The 18,943-nt window shown below is 41.2% G+C and overlaps 1 protein-coding gene across 5 annotated transcripts in view; it reads left to right on the top strand.

The window, feature by feature from the left end:
- PRKCZ (protein kinase C zeta) overlaps nucleotides 1–18,661 on the top strand; it is a 93,105-nt gene extending 74,444 nt beyond the window's left edge. For 4 of the 5 annotated variants that reach the window (XM_028740927.2, XM_028740929.2, XM_028740926.2 and 1 more), the window contains 8 exons: nucleotides 4,260–4,346; nucleotides 5,290–5,425; nucleotides 7,633–7,720; nucleotides 8,528–8,647; nucleotides 10,662–10,741; nucleotides 13,093–13,182; nucleotides 13,845–13,960; nucleotides 15,964–18,661. In XM_028740927.2, coding sequence (XP_028596760.2) covers nucleotides 4,260–4,346; nucleotides 5,290–5,425; nucleotides 7,633–7,720; nucleotides 8,528–8,647; nucleotides 10,662–10,741; nucleotides 13,093–13,182; nucleotides 13,845–13,960; nucleotides 15,964–16,051 — 805 coding nt within the window. In that variant the 3' untranslated portion in view covers nucleotides 16,052–18,661. Of the gene's footprint in view, nucleotides 1–4,259; nucleotides 4,347–5,289; nucleotides 5,426–7,632; nucleotides 7,721–8,527; nucleotides 8,648–10,661; nucleotides 10,742–13,092; nucleotides 13,183–13,844; nucleotides 13,961–15,199; nucleotides 15,353–15,963 lie in introns of all 5 variants that reach the window. The other variant, XR_003707936.2, reaches the window with a different exon arrangement.
- Nucleotides 18,662–18,943: the final 282 nt, after the last annotated feature.

Genomic DNA, 18,943 nt, shown 5'->3' with positions numbered 1-18,943 from the left:
GGCACTATTCAACATAAAAACACAAATGACATGATGTAATTGGAAAAAGCAATAAGTCTTTTCAAGAATTATTCTAGTGCTAGGCGATCCTCATTGCTCTGTGTCCTGGTCCATTGCACCAGAAAGCAGGGTTCTGTTGGTTTAACAGAGCTGACTTAGACACTAGCATGCTTTATTAAACACACATGAGCAAAGCATGCATAACATTAGACACTTTGGCATAGGAAGTAGAGTGTCCTTGTTAAGATACCAGGATGGAAGAACAGAAATGAAAAAAAAAGTGAAATAAAAGGCAAATTACAAGATAAGCTATTAAAGTGTGGTGTAGTGGTTAAGAGCGGTGGACTCGTAATCTGGTGAACCGGATTCGCTTCCCCTCTCCTCCACATGCAGCTGCTGGGTGACCTTTGGATAGTCACACTTCTCTGAATTCTCTCAGCCTCACTCACCTCACAGAGTGTTTGTTGTGGGGGGGGGAGGGGAAATGAGATTGTTAGCCACTTTGAGTAGTGATAAAGCAGGATATCAAATCCAAACTTTTCTTCTTCCAGAAGGGAGGGAATTTTATAAAATAAAAAACATGAGGTGTAGTGGGCCATTAACAGCGGTACAGTATAGTAAACACTGCTTTATATGTCAACAGAAATCTCTTAAACGGTTTACAAATCCCAGCGAAAAATCAACATGAGAAATAAAATGCAAATTCCTCACTCAAAAATGAACAATGCTACTTCGGTTTAATGATGCTTCTACATTTGGAGGGAAATGGTGTGTGTGAGTAGTAGTGGAGGCTGGAAAGTGTGTTTGTGTATGACTGAGAGAACGCGCAATAATATATCTGTCAGAAGATAGTGCAGGATACTGTCATCTACCTATCCTCATTGTGATCTGTCCAAAAAGAGAGAGCAAGAGTGCAAGGGTTGTCATCAGAGTGAATCCAAAAGAAGATAGAGCAGGCATTCATCAGTCACAGAAGAATTTACTGGGCAGGGAGCGGTAGATGGGGGGATGCACAGACAGGCACTAAAAGCTGGGAGTTCAAAGAGTCAGTCAGGCTCAGTGCATGCCAGCAAAACTGCTCTCCTGAAATCACACTGAGTTCTAGGCTTCCAGATCATTTGTAGTCTTAGGGCAGATCCACACCATACATTTAAAAGAATATCCAATGCACATTTAAAGAACACGACTCTCTGCAAAGTATCCTGGGAACTCTTCTTTCCCTTTCACAGAGCTACAAGTCCCGACATCCTTAACAAAACTGCAGTTCCTAGTATTATACGGGGGAGAATTCATTTGCTTTAAATGTGTGTTGGATGTACTTTAAACATATGGTGTAGATATGCCCTTAGAAAGGTAAGAACTAACAGAAGATCATGGTGTGGTAAAAACTAGCTACATGATTCCTTTGTTGACCCCAAATGAAGATTTTAAGATGCAGTGTACATATTTAACATGCTTTTGAACAGGATATAAATTTGGACGATTAAAAGGCCCTTCTTAATTAATCCTCTTCTAGAATGCGCCTTGGCATTTGTGTGGAGTTTTTATTTATTAATAGTGCCTTCTGTCCTTTCATTGGATGGCATCTTTATGCGTAGCACAGCTTGAAAAACAGTTTTGGGTTCTTTTGGGAACACACTTAATAAACTCTTAGCTGCCGTCAAAGTACTAATGGATTTTTTCTTGTCTGCATGAGCTGAAATACTACTTCAGGTTTTTTACCACTTCAGCTTTTAATAGTCACACAAAACTTATTGTCAGGTTCAGGGTTTGAGACTCATCCCAGAAGACTTTGCAGTGGTGTCCAAACTTTTTTCAAAGAGGGCCAGATTTGATGAAGTGAAGGGCCGTGAGGGCTGACCAAAGGGCCAACCAAAGTTGTTGACCTTTTCTTAGGGTTGAAGTTGTTCAGTTGTGGTTTTTTTAGGATTGAAGTTGTTGAGGTTTTTTCAGGATTTTACCCCAGGAAATAAACTGCCACAGGGGCTGGATTAAACCAACCGGTGGGCTGGATTAGGCCCCCGGAACGAACTTTGGACATGCCTGCTTTAGGGAATCTGAGATATTATTGGACATTTTGGGGGATTTTCTAGTTCGTATGCCTGGCACTTCTATTGATGCCCTGGTCTCATTGTAGAATAGTTTCCTTGTGATCATAAGGTATTGATGGTGTTCTTTGTTATGCCTGTTTACAAATAAATAATGTGAGCAGAGGAGAGCAGGCAGGCAACCAAATGGGCTAGTCTTCAAAGATCAGTCACCCAAGAACTCACCTGCTTGAAGCTGGCTGTTAAAAGGCAGCCTTGAAGAACTGCAAGGATGTGCTTCTTGCCAGCTAGCTGTAAAACGTAGCCTCATTTCTTTGGCCATAATTAAACCGCAAAGCTGTTTCAGTTCCTGTCCCTCCCTGCCCAAGTTTGTTACAGATTCCAGCTATCATAGACCCCTAATCAATCACCTTCAGTGATCAAATGATACTAAAGCTGAAAGGTAAAGGGCCATTTTGCTGAACCGCATAGCATACTTACAGCAATATTTTAAAAGCTTTCATAGGTTGCCATGGTTGTAGAAGTACTTGATAGGGTATTGTCTTGAGAATATGTGGCAGTTCTGTGTTGCTGTCTAGACAGAGATTGTGTTCAAATTGGATGTACAGGGCATAACAAAAATATAATTCACAGCTGGAGGTGTTCACACATTACAGGTGCATCTCACTATTTATTGGCCTACACAAATCTGGAGTGGAGTCGCTAAGACGGTTGGATGGTGCCTTATATGTCTCCTTCTGACAACTCCTGCAGCCAAGCTAGTTCCAAATGTATTCCTCTGCTTTCCTTTGCACCACATCAGCAAGGCTGAGAGGGGATCTGGTTGTCTGAGCACTGAATTCTGACTTTCAGTGCTCCAAAAATTTATTGAGCAGGATAAAATAATTGCAATGTCCTGTGGCTTAAATTCCATCAACACCACCTCCCCAAAAAACCCTCAATTGAGGACACTATACCCAACTTAAAATAAAAGAAAGTTGACCACCTGCCTCTCCAGATGTGAAAGTCTGAATGTCACAGTTCTGAAGTCAGTGTGTTTATGTGTCCATGAAAATGAAGCATTTTGGAGTGGATGGGTTTGGGATTTGTCCCATTTCTACTTGTACACTGATTACAAAAGACAGCAAGGAGATTTTACACGAGAACAAGTACAGCCCACCCTTCTGTGAGGAGAGGCCATCATTCATTCATTCATTCATTCGTTTGTTTGTTTATTTACTTACTTCTGTAAACGTATATCCTGCCCTTCCTCCTAAAGGGATCTCAAGGTGGCTAACAGATATATATTTCTGACAATGCAGAAATACCAATAAAAGCTTACAAAACAACCAAAGTAAAATAGCAAAATCAGTGGAAAGATTCTTAAACTCCAAAGTCTTGGCACAATAATAAAAGCCCAGGAGGATATGCTCTCTCATCAAGATCAAACCATCCTACCTGCCTTTTATCAGTTTTCCTGACTTCCATACTTTCTGGACTTAAAAACAGTATCCTGTCCCCAGGTCTGGATTTATTGATCATAAATAAGTGTAAGGGACAGCTCATTTGCCATCAACATTACAAGCTGAAGTCTTGATGTGACCCAAAATAAAATGAGTGTATTCCTTTTTATGCCATAATATGTCTTAAACAAGGGACGCGGGTGGCGCTGTGGGTAAAAGCCTCAGCGCCTAGGGCTTGCCGATCAAAAGGTCGGCGGTTCGAATCCTCGCGGCAGGGTGCGCTCCCGTTGCTCGGTCCCAGCGCCTGCCAACCTAGCAGTTCGAAAGCACCCCCGGGTGCAAGCAGATAAATAGGGACCGCTTACTAGCGGGAAGGTAAATGGCGTTTCCGTGTGCGGCTCTGGCTCGCCAGAGCAGCGATGTCACGCTGGCCACGTGACCCGGAAGTGTCTCCGGACAGCGCTGGCCCCCGGCCTCTTGAGTGAGATGGGCGCACAACCCTAGAGTCTGTCAAGACTGGCCCGTACGGGCAGGGGTACCTTTACCTTTACCTATGTCTTAAACAGGAGACAATGTTTTTCAATAGTAAGACACTAAATAGACTAACAGCATACTGTTGGAGTGTGTTCCACAAAAGTGAAATAAGAGGGTTGGTGAACCGATAATTGTCTTCTGGAATTAGAATGTTACATGACTGCTTAATGCTGATTGGCTTGTGTGGGCAATTTCCTCAAGCCAGATAATCAGAACTTGCATGTTATACTTTCAGGTTGTTTCTTGTTATAGAGTACGTGAATGGGGGCGACCTCATGTTTCATATGCAACGGCAAAGAAAACTCCCTGAAGAACATGCAAGGTATTTTAAGTGGCAGCTAAAAATGCATTGTTCTCTTTTTGCAGATGCCAACAACTTGTTTAAATCAGCTTAGTTCCACTGAAGTTGTAAGTGTATTGTTAATGCTTTTGGCAATGTATGGGTTGCCTTAAAGAGTTTTACTTGGCAGGCAAAACGTTGATCTCCCAATTCTAGAGTCTGGGTGCAATCCCTTGGCTCCTATTACCTGAACTTCTGTGAAAATTTCTGTGAGATTTCTTATGCTCTCTTGTTGCCTGTTTGTTATATTGACCTTTATTCTTTCTAAATGTGTCAAGGTTGGTGCCACAAGCACATATGGAACCAATTTTGCTGTGGAGGCCGGTTCATTAGGACAAATGAACCGGCCTCCACAGCACCAACCCACCAAGCTCATTCTGCCCTCAGTCAGCCCCAGCCTGCTTGCCTTTTGTCCTGGAAGAGCTCAGCAGGCTGAAGGAGGATGGGGACAAAACTAGAATTAGTTTGGGCAGGGCACACCTTTATCAGCACAACCAGACGCCTTCATCTGCCCAGCTGCAACAAAATATGTCTTTCCTGTATTGGTCTCTATAGCCACAGCAGGCACTGTAACTCCAGTGATTTGACTTCACCCCCGAAGGGGCACTCTTCCATTGTCTCCTGAGACAGACGGATGCCAGCATGTCACTGGCTCTGGCTTCACCTACTGCTCTGGCTCACCTTCTACCACCCAACAATTCTCAATGGATGACAGCCACCACTGATATAAGAGTTATCAAAAGAGCATGGCATCCTGTTTGGGGTTTGATTTAAAGTGAGATACTGGTTTAAACACTTAGCATGTGAGCTTCTGAATCAAAACAAGATTAGTGTAGATGCTCCTCACATTTGGACTGGGGAGTGTATTTTTTTTAAAAAATGCATTTTATTAACACTGCTCTTAAAAGTCACTGTTTCATTTAAGGTTCTATGCTGCTGAAATCTGTATTGCTCTCAACTTCCTACATGAGAGAGGCATAATCTACAGAGATTTAAAATTAGACAATGTTCTCCTGGATGCAGAGGGTCATATCAAGTTAACAGACTACGGTATGTGCAAGGTAAGTTTACTCTTCAAGCCTTTGGGCCTTTTCCATCATAGTGTGTTTTTTTAAAAAGCAGAATTGATTATACTGGGAGGAATTTGAGAAATGTTCTCGCACTTTTTTCCATTGAAGTAACTATCAGGCACATTACTGGTCTTTGCAGAAGACTTTCCCTGTGTCTTTGTACTTCCTTCTAGCTGCAGTGCAGTTCCACTTCTGGGAAGGGTGCATACATAGGCCAGTCCCAGCCTTTCCCACAGCCCCTTAGAAGCATGAGGTACGGCTTATTATTTCCTGCTGTACCTCTATCAAGCAACACACCCTCCCTCAATTTACTCTATTTAGGCTGCCTCCATAGCGCATCAGGAAGCCACTGTGTAGATGGTCTCCCATCCCTTAGCATGAGAATGGAAGGCAAAAGAAAAATTAGCTGAAAATACTGAAGGTAAACAAGAACTGTGCATGGTGTAGATAAAATGGAGAAGTTTCTCAGACACATAATACTAGAACTCAGGATCATCTATTGACACTGATTAGCAGAAGATTGTGGATAGTTAAAAAATAGTAGTACATTAAAGGTAAAGGTACCCCTGCCCGTACGGGCCAGTCTTGACAGACTCTGGGGTTGTGCGCCCATCTCACTCAAGAGGCCAGGGGCCAGCGCTGTCCGAAGACACTTCCGGGTCACGTGGCCAGCGTGACAAAGCCGCATCTGGCGAGCCAGCGCAGCACACGGAAACGCCGTTTACCTTCCCGCCAGTAAGCGGTCCCTATTTATCTACTTGCACCCGGGGGTGCTTTCGAACTGCTAGGTTGGCAGGCGCTGGGACCGAGCAACGGGAGCGCACCCCGCCGCGGGGATTCGAACCGCCGACCTTTCGATCAGCAAGCCCTAGGCGCTGAGGCTTTTACCCACAGCGCCACCCGTGTCCCCTAGTAGTACATTACGTAGTACATAATGCACTAGGGGAAAATTAAAACTCCTAGTTTAGAAGACTTTAGAAGGGATTAGAGGAGATGTCTACCAATGGCTACTAGTTGTGATGGCTGTGTGGAACTGCCATTCCCCTGCATGGAATTCTGTGCACTCACCTATTGCTACCAGGCTAGTGCTTAAATAACAATGCTATATAAATAATTTTTTCAGAGTAACAGCTTCAGTTGCATTAAGTGGTACGTGTGAAATGCTTTTACTTACTTTGCCAAACCTTTATTAGGCATTACAAGTATAGGCCAATAATAAAATATCCATATACAGTGGTACCGTACATACGCTTCAGGTTACAGACCCTTCAGGTTACAGACTCCACTAACCAGAAATAGTACCTCGGGTTAAGAACTTTGCTTCAGGATGAGAACAGAAATCGCGCAGCGGCAGCGGGAGGCCCCATTAGCTAAAGTGGTACCTCAAGTTAAGAACAGTTTCAGGTTAAGAACGGACCTCCGGAATGAACGACCGTATTTTTTGCTCTACAGTGGTGCCCCGCAAGATGAATGCCTCGCAAGACGAAAAATTCGCCAGATGAAAGGGTTTTCCGTTTTTTGAGTCGTTCCGCAAGACGAATTTCCCTATGGGCTTGCTTCGCAAGACGAAACGTCTTGCGAGTTCTTGCGAGTTTGTTTCCTTTTTCTTAAAGCCGCTAAGCTGTTAATAGCCGCTAAGCCGTTAATAGCCGCTAAGCCGCTAATAGCCGTGCTTCGCAAGACGAAAAAACCGCAAGACGAAGAGACTCGCGGAACGGATTAATTTCGTCTTGCGAGGCACCACTGTATAAGACTCACTGTTTCCCTCCTAAAAAGTAAGGGGAAATGTGTGTGCGTCTTATGGAGCGAATGCAGGCTGCACAGCTATCCCAGAAGCCAGAACAGCAAGAGGGATTGCTGCTTTCACTGCGCAACAATCCCTCTTGCTGTTCTGGCTTCTGAGATTCAGAATATTTTTTTTCTTGTTTTCCTCCTCTAAAAACTAGGTGCGTCTTGTGGTCTGGTGTGTCTTATAGAGCGAAAAATACGGTAAGTTCTTAACCCAAGGTACCACTGTATAAAGTTTTAAAATACATACAAATAAAGAGCCATGTAAAATATATAATGTGTGAAATGCTGGATTTTTCAGGTTTTGTGGAGGAGTCCTGGGAGTGTGGCATCTCCTGCTCCTGACTAAAAGGAAATTTCGGAAGGTCATGTTTCTTTCGTACATAAACTGTTGTGTTTTATTTCTGCAGGAAGGATTGGGCCCTGGTGACACTACAAGCACTTTCTGTGGAACACCAAATTACATTGCACCAGAGATTCTACGAGGAGAAGAGTACGGTGAGTTGTTATGTAGTGTGTATAATGATTTAATTGCTGCAAGTCATTAAAGTTCTAATTTCAAGAAGCTATTGATGTGCTGCTTATTTATTTATGTGTATGTCTTTCCCCTAATAACTAGATGCCAGGGTAATAGCAGGGTTTGTATGTTACTTACTTTTTTGTGTGAAGGAAAATGTTGAGTTCTTTTTAAAATGTGCATTGTTCAGAAGAATTGTAAGACTGGCTCAGTACTCTGTGCCTGGAGACCAGGTAGCAAAACTCAAATGAAGTTTAAAAAAGAAGAAGTTTGCCACCATCCTCTGTGGTTCAAGATGTAATAGCATGTAAGCTAACAAAGAGCAAAATTTACAGCAGCACAGAACAGCTAAAGGTCGAGTGATGTTTTCCCTCCTGCCGCATTACTGTTCTGTGCTGCTGTAAATTTTGCTCTTCCTTAGTTTTGTGATTTTATTTTATGATTTTAATACAATATATTAATGTAGCGTTGTATCCAATTTTAATCTTACTCAGAGTAAACCCATAGAAGGTAATGTACATGACTAACTTAAATCCATTAATTTCAGTGCTCTGAGTAGGACTAACTTTGGATACAACACACAATATATATTTAGTGAAGAATGTAAGTATAAATAACAAAGGCAATATTAACTTTTTTGCTGTTTGTGTTTGGCTTTATTTTCACAGAGGGCACAAAGTGCTCAGTGATTTGTAAATCACACAACAGAAATGAGTACAAACAAGGATATGAAATGATGCTTGAATGTATGTGCTGCTTGAACGTATGCATCTCAAATATTTTTACAGGGTTCAGTGTGGATTGGTGGGCACTTGGTGTCCTAATGTTTGAAATGATGGCAGGAAGATCTCCCTTTGATATTATTACAGACAATCCAGATATGAACACTGAAGATTACCTCTTCCAAGGTATTGCTGTTTAATTTTGTATGTATGTATGTATGTATGTATGTATGTAGGGACGCGGGTGGCGCTGTGGGTAAAAGCCTCAGCACCTAGGGCTTGCCGATCGAAAGGTCGGTGGTTCGAATCCCCGCGGCGGGGTGCGCTCCCGTTGCTCGGTCCCAGCGCCTGCCAACCTAGCAGTTCGAAAGCACCTCCGGGTGCAAGTAGATAAATAGGGACCGCTTACTGGCGGGAAGGTAAACGGCGTTCCGTGTGCTGCGCTGGCTCGCCAGATGCAGCTTGTCATGCTGGCCACGTGATCTGGAAGTGTCTCCGGACAGCGCTGGCCCCCGGCCTCTTAAGTGAGATGGGCGCACAACCCTAGAGTCTGTCAAGACTGGCCTGTACGGGCAGGGGTACCTTTACCTTTACCTTTATGTATGTATGTATGTATGTATGTATTGGATTTATATCACATGCTGAAAGTCAGTGGCTCTCCAGGATCTTGTACATCACCAACTACCTGAACCATGGTTGCTTTTTGGGCAGGCTTCCTCAACCTTGGCCCTCCAGATGTTTTTGGCCTACAACTCCCATGATCCCTAGCTAGCAGGACCACTGGTCAGGGATGATGGGAATTGTAGCCTCAAAGCATCTGGAGGGCCGAGGTTGAGGAAGCCTGTTCTTGGGCATTCTTGGGCATGAAATAGCACTTTCAGTTTTATAAGTGGCCTGTATGAGCTAGTGGGATTTGCCTGTCAGGACAATTTAATAATTCTGCATACTTACTAATTAGAGGGGTTTATCTACTGTTGTCCCATTACTATAGAACATCTGTTTAGAACTTGATCTTCTCTTGAAGTGCTCCCCAAATCCGCTCACCAATAGAGGACGCCCCTTCCCCAAGTTCTCTGGTAATTGCAAAGGTTGTTAAAGGAAGAGAACTGTCTGTCTGGATTTGCAGAAGGCATAAATGGTGCCACATCTGCAAAGTCTTTGCTGGAACTTAAACACTCCAGGCTTCTGTCATACAGAGAACTTGGGAAATGGTAACAACCACTTGCAAATCCCCATCCACACCTCCACAAACTGAAAGGTTGAAGAGGCAAAAGACTTGGGCCATTTCTTGCCTTCTAGAAAGCCCCACAAGAGGTGAAACAATATTCTGTCCCATCCCATAATCCTCTGGTACATGTAGAGGAGAGGGAGAATAGCTTATTTTAATCCACTTTCTCCATACCATGCATGAAGTTATACACTTTGATCATGCCCACCCTTACTTTTTTTTCGAAAACCAGAAAGCCCCAAATGTTGCAACATACAGTGGTACCTCAGGTTACATACACTTCAGGTTACATACGCTTCAGGTTACAGACTCCGCTAACCCAGAAATAGTGCTTCAGGTTAAGAACTTTGCTTCAGGATGAGAACGGAAACCGTGCTCTGGCAGTGCAGCAGCAGCAGGCGGCCCCATTAGCTAAAGTGGTGCTTCAGGTTAAGAACAGTTTCAGGTTAAGAGTGGACCTCTGGAACGAATTAAGTACTTAACCTGAGGTACCACTGTATCTTCATAGGGAAGTTGTTTCGGCCTCTTAATTGTTTTAGTTATCCTTTCCTGAACCTTTTCAATCTTTATAATATCATTTCTTAGGTGTGCCAACCAGAACTGTACACAGGTGTGGTTGTACCATGTTTTGTATAACAGCATTATGAAACTGGCAGTTTTATTTTCAATCCCTAATGATCTTTGACATGGAATTCACCTTTATCACAGCTGCTGCACACTGGGTCAATATTTGTGTTAACGAATATACCTTGTCTCTAAATTTTACAAAACAGAATCACAAACTTTCAAAACCATGCCCACTTACTGTAATCTTCTATGTACTTCACTCCAATTTCTGCTTTCCTGTTAGAGGCAAGCTTTCCTCTCAGTGCTGAATAATCTGCTCATTCCTGGACTGTTTAGCAAGAATTATGGTACTGTATCAGAGAATAACATCTCTCTTTTTAAAATTAAAAAATCTCCTTTTAACAGTTATCCTTGAAAAACCAATCCGAATTCCAAGATTCCTTTCTGTGAAGGCATCCCACGTCCTGAAAGGATTTTTAAATAAGGTAAATTCTGCACACCTGATCTTTTGTTCTGTTCTTGTTTGTTCAAAACCACTTATTTGACTGATTTCTCTCTGCTTCCTCTATTAGCCCCGGAACAGCCATTCTTCTCTGGTTGGCATGGAATATATCCACGTGATGGATTGTGTTCAATAGTTTGCTTAAGGCAAGGCATGTGACTAACTGAACTGTTGGAGGTCTCTCTTTTCCTTAGTCTTCTCCTTCAGTTCAGCTCTTGCCTGAAGCAGATGTTGTCACCCTCTCCCTCCTTTTCAGCTTTGTGCTCAGGTTCCTGTGAACTTCATCTTCCATCTTTTCCTGTATTTCACTGCTTCCTTTTCTTCAGCCCCTTTTCCCTGTTTGTTCAGCTCCATAAAAAAAGAAGCAGCATTCCTTGTACTGGCCTTTTCTTCTTCTTTCTCACTGGGAGTTTCTGAGCCACTTTTCAAAGGCAGCCCCATGTAGCATGTGTTACAGTAATACAAACGGCATGTAACTGTGGCCAAATAAGACACTCCAAGGAATGGGCGCAGCTGGTGCACTAGCTTTAGCTGTGCAAATGCACTCCTGGCCACCGCAGAGACCTGGTGACACCAAACCCCAACACTCTGGGCAAGTGTCTTCATGTAAATATTAAATAGCATGGGGAACAGAACAGAACCCTGAGGGACCTTGGAGGCCAATGGCCAAGGCATCAAACAGAATTCTCCCAGCACCACCTTCTGAGTACAACTATCCATGAATGAATGGAGCCACAGAGCTTTATCAAAATTGTCTTAATCTCACAGATTTATTACTGATGCCTCTCTTGACATGGTGCTGCTCATTGGCCATTCTTTTTCTGCCAGTGCGAAGACTAGAAGAACAAGCAATAAGCTGGCCTTGAAGTTTCCACTTCAAGGCAAACTTTTTTTGGCATAGAAGAACTAATAGACCTTTTGTCAAATTTAAAAGCCTTTTTCCTCCTTTCATCCTCAAAGACTTTCCTATCGCTCCAGGGATTATAGATCCAACAAACTGGTCTGGACCAGAATCCAGTTCTCAAGGCACAAGCCATTTTCTTGCTTCAAGACCAGAAACATCAGCCAATCCAAGTCTTGCAAACGACTTCTGATCCCCAGATTTTTATTCAGATGGCTGTCTCTAGTCTTCTTACATCGCCCTTTTAACTCTTTAGTTTGGTCTGTTTTTTACACTTGTAAAGGATTGGAGCTTCCCTCCCACTGGAAAGGAGGTTCTCCATTGTTTTCCTTCTGGAGTAATTTTGGGATTTTCTTGTTCAGTCTGCGCTCTCTCACAGGATCTGGCCTTTTGTAGCTTGGCTATGGACAGAACTGGAAGTGGATCTATCTATCATCTATCATCTATCTATCTATCTATCTATCTATCATCTATCTATCATCTATCTATATCTATCTATCTCCATCCAACAGTTCAGCTAGTCACATGCCCTTGCCTTAAGCAAATCATAGAACGCAACCCATCACGTAGCTGTATCCCTACGCCAACCTAGAAGGTTCATTCATGGTAAGTGACCAGTGTGTCTTTCCCTCTCATAATTATAATTGTTTTGAGCATTTTAAATGTTGTTGTTTTTTAACAGGAAGCTGTTTTTAGTGTCACAATTATGGACATTGTGCGAATGGATGTGATTTTCTCTAAATTTCACAAAGTAGAATCCTAAATAAAATGAGAGTAGTAAAATATAATGCCTAAAATTACTGAGCAGGTCTTATAAGCCCTTATCAGTAAGCATGCGATTCAGTAGGCAGTTAGATATGGTGTGTGACCCTAAGCCTGCTGATCCACAAGCAGTTCTCAATAAATTCAGTGGGACTTTCTAAGCATGATTAGGGTTGTACCCATAGCTAATTTAATGAAAAAGATACATTTACTTAGGTAATTCTAGCAGTTTTCTTTGAAAAGAGTAGGTGATAAAATAAGACCAAAGTTTTCTTAATCATAAATGGTACCAAAAGAGCTTCTCTCCCAATACAAATAGCAGCTTTGGAGGAGTGAATTTCATAAGAACTGCAGCCTGTCTGTGTTGGGGAAATAAACTCCTTTCACTATGGCCCTAATGCTGAATGGGCCCTCCAGATGTTGATGAACTACAACTCCCATCAGCCCCTGCAGGCATGACCAATGGCCAGAGATAATGGGAGTTGTAGTTCAGCAACATCTGGAGGGCCAAACGTTTTCTACACCTGCTCTAGTGGTTGCTGGTTGTGATTTTTTTTTTAATGCTAATTATATTTCACAGCAGTTGTAGTTTGGCTCTACATATTTGTGCTTCTTGTACTTGTAGCTGTTGTTTATATCATGGACAAAATTAATTTTGTTCTTTCCTCTAGGATCCCAAAGAGAGGCTTGGCTGCCAACCACAAACTGGATTTTCTGATATCAAGTCTCACACATTCTTTCGCAGCATAGACTGGGATCTGGTAAAGTTCAATTTCATATGTAACCCATTGTGGTGGTTCTTAGTTTAAAGTATTGATGCAAGCCAATATCACACTTAGCAAGTACTCTGTCAAAAATCTACAAGAAAATACAAACAAAAATCTACAAGACTCAAGGCAGGGTACAGATGAAAATATCTTGCAAACTTTAGAAGGAGCGGTTAGTAATGTTCTGACAGCTACCCCATTCTACTGTTAAACTGCTTAGGAAACTTAAATAAAAGGTCTGGAATAGTTAAACGTAACCTGATATAAACAGATGGACTCTAGGCTCTAGGATACCAAATGTTATGCTTACTGTTGGAATATCTTAGCAAAAATTAATTCCAGGTGGGTAGCACAAATTTATTACGGTACAAGCCTTCATTGGCTTGAGTCCACTTCATCAGGTACACTTCAAATACAGCAGAAGCAGCATTTGGGTGAGAGATGGTTTGTAATGGGAACCAATTTAGAGCAGAGAAACACACAGACTTCACCACATCCAGCAGATGTCTTTCCCAGGACATAGCTTCCATATAGGCCTGCAGCAAACCGGCCTGTTTTCCTAGCTTCCCCACAATGAAGAGGACCAGAGATGTGCATTATGAAAAAGAACAAACCCAAAGGGTTCTTAAGTTTCTGTCTCTTTCTCTGCATTTCAGCTGGAAAAGAAGCAGGCAACCCCTCCATTTCAGCCTCAGATCACAGACGATTATGGTCTGGATAACTTTGATACCCAGTTCACCAGCGAACCTGTGCAGCTAACTCCAGATGATGAGTATGTTCTAATGTTGTTATGCATGCTTTATAAGAAATGTATATTATGCAGGTCTTTAGACGTTATCAGATCTGATTTTGTGTGGACTGAATAGCTACTAAACCTGGTTATGCTCCTCATCGAAATAAAAGAGTGATAGAAGAGGCTTCTGTTTTGGCAGCCATATATACTTCCATTAAAAAAAAAATTTAGCAAATGTTCACTATGTAGAAAGGTAGCATACAATTTCCACATCTTGCATCACTTCATGTTCCCTGCTTTTCTAACATTGGGAATGAAAAATGTACGTTTCTATGTCTTTAGGCTGCTCTTATATGGTTAGTCTTTGCTAGGGATCAGGATCCAAAGGATTGGAAGTGTATTAGGGTTTTTCCTCCCTCCTGCTGCAACCCCTTGAGATCCCCTAGAGGAACATCTGATGTCACATGAGGAGCAGCAGCTAGAAAACAAAGCAGGCAGTTTTCCTTTGTCACAAAGGCATGCACTTCAAGCTGTTGAGATTCCAGTCTGAGTTATCTCCACACTGATGAGATTTGTACCTGCACAGAACAACTTGGCAGATTTGCAGATTTAGTCAGTAAACTGATGCTCACACCTCCGTCCGTGCAAGGGGAGGTGCTCATAGTGAAAGGTGTAGCATGTGTGCCTTTCCACTCACTCTTCTAACTATCACAGTAGCTTTGTAAAACACTCCGCACTGAAGTGCTCACTTTAGTCTTTTAGTTAGATCTGTTTCGTCTGTTATTTTCCTTTCCTTTGGCCTCAAGTCCCAGGTTACTGCTGTTGGTCTGTAAATGTTTAGCAGAAAGTTACAACTTGGGCAGCTGTGTGTCTGTAGTGTAGTAGCCAATCCTCAAGTACAGCCACTTTTGTGAATGGAAGCTCCCCATACGGTCTGTTTGGCGCCTCAAAACTGAAATCAAAGGCTTTGGCAGCAGATTTGGAAATGGTGTTTTGATCTGGGTCAGCAACTTCTGCCATTTGCTTTCTAGAGTTGCATGCTCTTGCAATGAACTGTATCCCCCCACCCCACCCCGGTGCCACCACATATTCTGGGGCTTCAGTGTCATGCTGCCAAACCCTTCTCGTGGCTTTTTTTTACCACTGAGAGGTGAAAATGCCTTCGGTGATATCTAAATACTCTGCAAAGAAGGAGGCAGATTCCAGAGCCGAGTGTAAGATGTCATCTATGCAGTTACGCAACCTTCCTCCATTGCTAATACCTCTTTCATCTGGCAGTGGTTAGAATCGGAGTGGCAAACCTGTGCCGCTTCAGATGTTGACCTCCCAACTCCTGTCAGCCCCAGACAGTATGGCCAATGCCCATTGTTAAGATCGCAGAAGGGAAGGACGTCTCTTGCAAAGACCTGTTTCTTGTTGTCTGATGTAGAGGTATATATCCTTTTAGAACATCCAAATTTCTTGCCAAGGCTTTACAAATTCGTTTAATAAAACTAAACGGGGAATGGGAAATTATTTATCCTGTTAAGGTCGGGGACTAGAAATGTAAACCACTATTATTAGCAGTATCCTTGTTATTAATATTTTTGTGTTTGTAGTCGTGGCTGCTCGCTAAACACAATAAATTGAACTGACTGACTCAGCTGGCTGACAGTATAGCCAATAGTTGGGGATGGTGGGAGCTTTAGTTCAGCAATACTGTATCTGGAGGGCCAAGGATGAGCCCACCCCTAGGTTAGAAGAAACTGAGTGGGATGGTGCTTATCCTATTGTTTTATGCATTGCAGGGGGTTGGATTAGATGACCTTCGGGGTCCCTTCCAACTCTACAGTTTTATGGTATGTCCTTTTCTAGGAAGGATAAGCACCAGTTCTCCCTGCTACAGAAGTTCTAGAGACTTCTGTAATACCTCTGCACAAGTGCAGATCCCTTCTATATGGCTGCACTGATGACCATTCAGAGTTAGAATTGTGTGTCTTACAAAACACCAAAATGGTTGCAAACAAGAGATAATTGTGTACGTGTGTGTGTTCCATTTTCAGAGATGTAATAAAAAGAATAGACCAGTCGGAGTTCGAAGGATTTGAATATATTAATCCATTGTTGCTGCAAACTGAGGAAACAGTATGAGAGAATGGCATCGACACAGAGGACAAATAATGTGAATGAACTTTGACATTTAATCCTTAACAACAGTATATGCATGCAAGGCTGGGGTAAACTGTAAGGTTTTGAGTGGAGACCAATGATGATAATTGCTGCTGAAAAATCAAAAAAACATGATTTTGGTAGGTGTCTTCCTCTTATTTTTTTTGGAAAAAAAGAAGTTTGGGGCACTGACAGAGCTGGCTTCACAAAGAAATCTGCATTTCGTGCCTGCTTCATCAAGGATCAATAGTTGTTTGCATCCTTGGAAGAGAGATTCCAAACCACTTTCAAAGCTGCACGCTTCTGATGGACATTTTCATGCAATGAGCTACTAGAACAGTGTAACATCCTGAAGAATAAAATTGTTAGTGGTGTTGAAGCTTACTTTAGATGCCTTTTTTCACAAGTGGTACCTATCTTAAATGTCTGTTTTATATATATATATATGTATTACATATATATATATAATGTGGAATAAAAGGAGTTGTGTTTTATTAGCAATTAAAACAAGTTTGGGTACAGTATTAAGTGCCTAAATGGATAAACTGCATAAAAATATTCCGTATTTGGTACACTTGATAAACCCTGGTAAAGAAAAAAGTAGTATTTTACACATGGAACATAACAACTAACAGCTGCTATCTAACATTAACTTACATCTTCATAGAACTTTTAGACGGGACTTGGATCTCAGCAATAACAATTCCAAATTAGAATTTATCAATTGAAATATCTAGATTATGTTTAATGTGGGAGAAAACAAAATTTACCAAAATCTCATTAGAAAATTTAAATTTGCACATGGTGGATTTCTGAAAATACTTGAGCAGTGCCTACAATGTCTTGTGTTGTATACTAGATTTTTGAATAATATTTTTATCAATGCAATATTCAAAAGGAACAATGGAAGTGTAATAGATCATAGCCTTAAAGTTTTAAAGAAATAAATTATAGGATATCCATCAACATATTGCATTTTTTTTCTGATAAAGCACACCTCCTATTTAAAACTATCTGCTTTGAAATGTTCAGCATCTTGTCACTAAGCTCTACAGGAGGATGTTTGGTAAACACAACACTCAAAGCAGTAATATAGTGATGGAGAAAATGAACAGATGTATAAATATTGTATGACTATAATATAAAATATGTCCATATTTCCTCTTTTGAAAATGGAGGATGTTGCATCAGGTTAATTGTCTGTCAGCTTTGGGAATAAAAATGTGTCCATTCGTGTGAGGACAAACAAGGGCACGTTGCTATCTAAAACCATTCAGAATTATTGGTCTCTATGGGAGATAACAAGACACCATATTTCTTTTTTTAGTAGATTTTCGTTGTAACTCCATTGAGTAGCTTGCAGTTCTGGGGAAGAAAATTCTTCAGGAAGGAGAGAAACCCTGTGTGCCATGATATCTCACCCAATTCGGTATAAAATGCAAGACAACTTGCAACCGTTTTCACATTACTTTTATTGTATAGGTTTCTCAGGGTACAGCATTACATTAGGTGCTGAACATGACATCTCAGTTGCATTCAAGTCCATGAGGTGCTAGGATAAGACTGCCAAATCATGGTATTGAAAAATATTTCAAAGAACCATCAGTTAAGACTATATTTTGTATGTCCCTTACCCTGACCACTGAATTAACGCACATCTGTGATAATTCAACTTTATTAGTCCCATCCAGAGTTGTTGAAAGTTGCTCTCCGAACTATCTTTTTTGTATTAAGCAACATATGTTCTAACCAGCACTAAGTAATTCAGTTAGATGTACTTTCCTCAAATGCTTGGGGTTTAGATAACCAAGTCACCTAGCTAAGAGAGAGTCTTGATTTCTTTTTAATTGAATCATGCAAAAGATTTGAATGCCATTTTTCTTCTTCTTCTCCTTGGTGAACCCTGACTGGTCTGTGTCTCTGTATCTTGGATTCTCAGTGTTCCCTGAATGTTTTGTGTCTCTGTATCTTGGATTTACAACTGAGCAGCTGGTTTTGCATGGTGATGTGACCTACGGATGCTGTCTGGTTCTGGGGCTAAGGGGGCTAGGCAAAACATGAAGGGTTCTTTGCCCTGAACTTCTGTGATATCAGAACATTAGAGTAGGGCGAGTACACACACTTGCTCAAGACAAAAACAAATCCTTGATTTATTTACAATTGAAGGCAATTTACAATGTTGCTGTGTTGCCAAATAAGTTGCTGGTTACAAGTCAGTTGCTTGTGTGCAAGTGTATGACTAATGTTCTGTTCATGATGAAGAGGAAATTTTTTATATAAAGTACTTGTTTTATAAATTAAAGAACAAATGAAGGATGTAATTAAATGTGTGGTTTAAAAAAAATCCTAATATATTGCAAATGGATCTGGTAATGATATAATTGTCTTAGTATGTAAATGAAATGTAAATGAAAACACTCTAGCTAATTTAATGATTGTAAAACAGTAAATATGTTCTTGTAGTTTTGTATAATTAACTAGTTGAGATCTTTGGCCAGTTTTATTTGTGCAAAAGATGGTATACTAACCCGTAAACAGCTAAGATCATTTATATTCTTGCACATCTATTAAAGACTTTAATGAAAAAGTTTAGACTAATTGTTTCACTAAGCAGACATTTCCCATATAATTTGCTTTGCCACATGTTCCATGTGCCAAAAGGACTTCAGCATTTTATACCTTTGTATGCTATACTGAATTTATTGTTTTGAAGAAAACCGTGACAAAAACAGATCTTCTATTTTAGGCTCTGTTACTTAATGTTAAAATACTTCTTACTGGCCTGTTACTGATAAGATCAGCATTATTCTTGTTGTAAAGGTAATAACAGGTTCAGTTTGTATCAGGTACCAGGTCTTGGTGAACTTGTGCTGA

Source organism: Podarcis muralis, chromosome 7, assembly GCF_964188315.1.
Source record: "Podarcis muralis chromosome 7, rPodMur119.hap1.1, whole genome shotgun sequence".
NCBI lineage: Eukaryota > Metazoa > Chordata > Lepidosauria > Squamata > Lacertidae > Podarcis > Podarcis muralis.
The sequence above is the reverse complement of the archived record's forward strand: the minus strand, read 5'-3'. Positions and strand labels throughout refer to the sequence as shown.